The sequence below is a fragment of the Bos taurus genome, chromosome X, assembly GCF_002263795.3.
Source record: "Bos taurus isolate L1 Dominette 01449 registration number 42190680 breed Hereford chromosome X, ARS-UCD2.0, whole genome shotgun sequence".
Taxonomy (NCBI): domain Eukaryota; kingdom Metazoa; phylum Chordata; class Mammalia; order Artiodactyla; family Bovidae; genus Bos; species Bos taurus.
Window position 1 is genome coordinate 78,338,501 of NC_037357.1, and position 6,000 is coordinate 78,344,500.

General features: G+C 41.0%; 1 protein-coding gene across 2 annotated transcripts in view; it reads left to right on the plus strand.

Annotated features, from left to right (window-relative positions):
- HDAC8 (histone deacetylase 8) overlaps window positions 1-5,699 on the plus strand; it is a 238,674-nt gene extending 232,975 nt beyond the window's left edge. For both annotated transcript variants that reach the window (XM_024988193.2, NM_001076231.2), the window contains 1 exon segment: window positions 5,142-5,699. In XM_024988193.2, the coding sequence (XP_024843961.2) occupies window positions 5,142-5,150 (9 nt within the window). In that variant the 3' untranslated portion in view covers window positions 5,151-5,699.
- Window positions 5,700-6,000: the final 301 nt, after the last annotated feature.

Sequence of the window (6,000 nt, forward strand, 5' to 3'; positions counted from 1 at the left end):
CTATTAAGTGACAAAATGTAGAATAACATTAAATGTGTATCGCTAAGTAAAGGAAGCCATTCTCAAAAGGCTCCATACTACATGATTTTAGCCATATGACATTCTTGAAAAGACAAAACAATAAAGACAGTAAAAATATCAGTGGCTGTGATGGGGTTAAGGAAAGGAAGAGAGAGATGAATAGGTGGAGCATAAGAATTTTAGAGCAGTGAAACTATTCTGTGTGATACTGTAATGATGGATACATAATATTATATACTTTTCAAAACTCGTAGGCCTGTACAAAACCAAGAATGAGCCCTAATGTAAACTATGGACTAAATAATAATGTATCAATATTCATTCATCAGCTATAAAAAATGTACATACTAATGCAAGATGTTAATACTAGGGGAAATTGCCTCCTGGGGGGAGATGAGGAACAGGGGAATATGAGAGATCTGTACACTTTCTGCTCAGTTTTTCTGTAAACCTAAAACTGCTCCAAAAATAAAGTCTATTAATTAGCAGCAACAATGAAAAAGAGTAGAGTGCTCACAAGCACCTAGTACTGGCAAAGAGTAGATAATAAATGTTGATTGAATAAATGAACGAACAGATGAATTAGTCAGTTGATGAATCAATCGAACCCAAGCCTCCTGAGTCCCAGTTCAGTACTCCTTCTTCTACATCAGAGGTAGGATGAGGACATAATGTATTGTCAAAACCAAGATACTTGAGAGTGAAACGGGGTGCCATGGGTATAAGTCAGAACTATCCCAGAGATCACAAACTAGGAGTCTGTGAGCCACATCTTATCTCCAAAGTTGTTTTGGTTTAGCCTAACAGATTAATGTGCCATGTAATGTCATTTAAACATTTAAAGCAGTTGTCCACATTTCACACTATGAAAACTCTGTGTAAAGATGTGAATGTCTGACTTCTCTTGGAAAGTGGAAAGATCTGACCCACATTCCTGCTCACTAGTGATTGGCTGGAACCAAGTAGCAGCTGCCCGCTTTGTGAGCAGGTACCTTCCTGTTTGCCACAAATTCCACCTTTCCCTGTTGTATCTCCTACTCTAGGCCAAGTGTGAGTTTCCATTTCTCATCTTGCTGACACCATTTTGATGTTGTTTTCTTTTGTAATAGAGTTAAGAAAAAAGGAAATTATTTCTTACATTCAGGCCATTCTACAAAGTAGGGAAAAGAAAAAGGATCCAGAGGGATCCATATGTCTTACCCCCAGTCTGTTCTATTGACATCCAATATATTCTTGGCCTCTATAGACATTTGAGTTTGCCCCTCTGATCTGTACTCTGTGTCTCTCCAGGCTGCAGATATGCTGGCCTTTAGAATTTTCTCAGGCTGCCACCCACTGCTGGAAAAGCTAGATGTGAGGGGAAAACAATGGGCATTATTTAAGCTTACATTTTCATTGTTACCCAAACTCAATATTGCTCATCATCAACTTTTGGTGGAAACTATTTCTGTTGTTTTTCTTAATTGCCTCCAAATGTAACTAGAGAGTGAGACAGAGCAGTAGAGAACACAGCACCCACCTTTCCTTTCTGTGAACATGTGTCATTGGGACACTTGGACGTGGGATTTTGTTCAACTGTGCACTCACTCATTCATCAAGCTCTGGCTATTCTTAAAGATGGAAGCACCCTCGCTTCAGCACCAGGACCCCCTATAGGTCTCCTCAGCACAGTCAACAACACACGAAAAGGCTCACATGGAGATGGGAAAGTATGGATGGGACACATGTAAGCTAAGGTGTTAGATTTCATTCATAGGTACTCGGGAGCTGCTAAAGTTATTATGGAGCAGAGGAGGCATGTGATCACAGCTAGAATTGTGTGGGGGACAGATCCAGAAGTGGGAGCACCAGTTAAAAGGCTGTTTCAGTGACCTGAGTGATGGGAGCTATGGCTACGGTGCAGAGAGGGGAACAGAAAAGAGAGGACAGATATGGAAGACATCTTGAGGTTAGATCTGGCAACTCATAAGATATGGAGAGTAAAAGATGAAGAATCAAAGATTATCCAGAGATTATGAACTTAAGGGTTGAAAACACCCAAGCCATGATCCAAAAAATTAACTTTTGCTTTGCAAAAGTTAGAAGAATGAAAAATCAGAATTCCCTGGCAGTCCAGTGGTTTAGGACTCTACACTTTCTCTGCCAAGGGTCTGGGTTTAATCCCTGGTCAGAGAACTAAGATCCCACAAGCCACACGGCTTGACCAATAAAGAAGAATGTGAAGACAAATTATATACTGAGATAAAATGCTTGCAAATCATATATCCAACAACAGATTTATATCTAGAGTATATAAAGAACTCTCCAAACTCAACAGTAAAAAAAAAATCCAATTAATAAAAGACATGAAGAGGATATACAGACAGCAAATAAGTGCATGAAATGATGTTCAACATTATTAGCCATTAGGAAAATGGAAATTGAGACCACAATGAGAGATCCCTACACACCTATCAGAATGGTCAAAATAAAAACTAGTGCCACCACCAAATGTTAACAAGAACGCTGAGAAACTAGATCCTTCATACAGTGTTGGTGGGGTACATACCATGGAACACTACTCAGCAAACAAAAAGGAACTGACTTAATGCACACAACAGCCTTGATGGATCTTTAAGAGCATTGTGCTGAGTGAGGGGGAAAAAATCTCAGAATGTTTTATACTGTAGGAGTTCATTTATATAACATTCTTGAAATTACAAAGTTATAGACCTAGAGACCAGATTGATGGTTGTCAGGGCTTAAAGATAGGGGGTGGAGGGGGGTTAACAAGGTGGCTTGAGGGAGGTCTTATGGTGATGGAATAGTTCTGTATCTTCTTGTGGTGGAAAATGAAAGTGAAAGTCACTCAGTCGTGTCCTACTCTCTGCAACCCCATGGACACACTCCATGTCATTCTCCAGGCCAGAATACTGGAATGGGTAGCCTTTCCCTTCTCCAGAGGATCTTCCCAACCCAGGGATCGAACCCAGGTCTCCTGCATTGCAGGCAGATTCTTTACCAGCTGAGCCACAAGGAAAGCCCAAGAATACTAGACTGGGTAGCCTATCCCTTCTCCAGGGGATCTTCTTGACCCAGGAATCAAACTGGGGTCTACTGCATTGCGGTGGATTCTTTACCAACTGAGCTATGAGGGAAGCCCTCTTGTGGTGGGGGTTATACAAATTTACACATGTGATAAAAATTTCATAGAATATATACACACACACAAATAAGTGCATATAAAACTGGCAAATTTTAAATATGGTCTGTGAATTATACCTGTGTCAATTTACTGGTTTTGATATTAAATAATAATTATGTAAGATATTGCCACTTGGAAAAACTTGGTGAAGGCTACTTCTTGGTACTTTTTTTTACAACTTCCTATAAATCTATAGTAATTTTAAAATTACAGAGTTAAGTACTGCCCCCAAAAAAGGAATAAACTATTGATACACTAAAAATTTGCATGAAAATTAAAGGCATTATGCTGCTTGAAAGAATACAGCCTTAAAACATCACATACTGATGATTCCATTTATATAACATTCTCAAAAAGACAACACTTACGGTGATGGAGAATAGGTCAGTATTGCCAGGTGGTAAGAGGGGGAGGGGAGGATGTGACTGCAAAAAGAAAGCAGAAGAAATTTTGATGAGTAATGGGACCAATCTGTCTTAAGAATCTGACCTGTGTTAAAAATCATAGAACTGCACATAGCAAAGAAAGTCACTTTTACTGTATGTTTAATTTTTTTCCAAGTTTTTATTAATTGAAATTTTTTATTATAAATTTATTTATTTTAATTGGAGGCTAATTACTTTACAATATTGTATTGGTTTTGCCATACATCAACATGAATCTGCGACGTGTATACACGTGTTTCCCATCCTGAACCCCCTTCCCAACTCCCTCCCCGTACCATCCCTCTGGGTCATCCCAGTGCACGAGCCCCAAGCATCCTGTATCATGCATCTAACCTGGACTGACAATTCGTTTCATATATGATATTATACATGTTTCAATGCCATTCTCCCAAATCATCCCACCCTCACCCTCTCCCACAGAGTCCAAAAGACTGTTCTATACATCTGTGTCTCTTTTGCTGTCTCGCATACAGGGTTATCGTTACCATCTTTCTAAATTCCATATATATGTGTTAGTATACTGTATTGGTGTTTTTCTTTCTGGCTTACTTCACTCTGTATAATAGGCTCCAGTTTCATCCACCTCATTAGAACTGATTCAAATGTATTCTTTTTAATGGCTGAGTAATACTCCATTGTGTATATTTAATATTGTATTAAAAATTAAACTAGATAGGCAAGTGGGTGCTGATTTTTCTTTCCTTCCTTTCTTCCATTCATCCATTTATTGAGCACCTACTATGTGTGAGGCACTGTGCTAGATATCAACCAAAAGTAAGGCAGCTAGGTCCTTGCCCTCATGGAACATCCTTCCTGTTTTAGAGTAGAAGTGATCAGTAGGGTTTGGAGCCCAGTATTTTGGCTTGGGGAAGTAGGTCAAGAAGAAGACTGTGGAGGGACCAGTGCTGTAAGATTTCAAGTGGCTGCTTTTCCCTCAAAGATTCTTAGACCTGAGAGTAGGGGGAAATCCCCAATTCATCTTTCACAGGTGCTCATGAGAGAAAATGCTAAAAGGGTTGTACCTTGCTAAGCAGGGGAAGAAATGTTGGGGGTGTGGAAAGATCTGATGCAGTTAGTGAAGTATGGACTCTGAAAAGTATTACCCAAATTTGTGCGTGTGTGTATGTGTGGCTTAAAACAACCATTTGTTTAGCTCATGACTTTGTGAGTTGGCAATAGGGCTGGGTTCAGCTGAGCGGTTCTTCTGGTTTGGGCTGAGTTCACCTAGCACTGCAGTCAGCCAGCTGTCCAAGGCCTCACTCACATGCCTGGTGGGTGGCTGGTGGTTGCTGGGGTAAATGGACCAGATCTCTCTCACCATCCAGCAGCCTAGCCTGAGCTTGTTCCTATGTTGGTGAGTGGGGGCAGGCAGGGTTCCCAAGGACAGCAAGAGAACAAGCCCCAAAATGAAAGTGCCTTTTTAAACAGCTTTACTGAGGTATAGTTCACATATGTTACTTGAATTTGAATTTTGTTTTCTCTATTTGCAGGGAATCTGAAGCATGTGGTCTAGTTGACAAAAAGAGATCAAATTTCCAGAGCCAAAGTGCAGTGCCTATAATGAAGACAGCGTGTTTATGCGAGCAGTGTGTGGAATTTGTGACTGCAGGGGAAATTTGGAAGAAATTACTTCCTGAAAATTTCCAAGGGGCACCAAGTGGCAGCTGGCCTCCTAGCATGAAGCAGGCAGGCACCCCAGAGGCCTCAACTAGACCTAGGGGAAGACAAACATTTCCAACATTTTAAGTGTTTATTTTTAAAAAACACACAGATGCCGTTTTTAATCTTTGAAAATTATTTTTAGGCAAGTTGGGGAAGGGTATTTTTATTTTCTTAAAGGAGACAGATCAGAAGCTGGAGGAAAGCATGGAGATTTGGTTGGCAGTTGGTGGGGCAGTGGGGAGATGAGAGTCAGGGTTTAGGCCTCAGGATCATCCAGGTGGAACCTTGGGGGAGGGGGATCTGGTCACAGATGGGGAGAAATCCACCTATGTTGTTTTCAAGATTATGAATTTATTTTGTTTTTTAATAAAATCTTTGCAAACCTACCTCTCTTCCACTTTCCTCATTGTAAAGTACCACTGACAGCACACAGTCGTGAACATTTCCTCTCACTGAAGTATAAAGACTAACCCTGCTGCTTCCCTGTTCTGCCCTGCCCCACCCTGATAGGGTGGCTCTGAGTGCTGGATCCTGCTGAGGAACTAGTGTGTCTTCCACTAAGTCCCAGGGACAGAAAGCCAAACTCTGACCTGTACTGGGGCCTGACCAGAGCTCACAGGAATACAGGTGCTGCAACCTTGGGGAAGGCCTTCCTGGCTCCCCAGAGAGAAGCTATCCTGCCTAGGG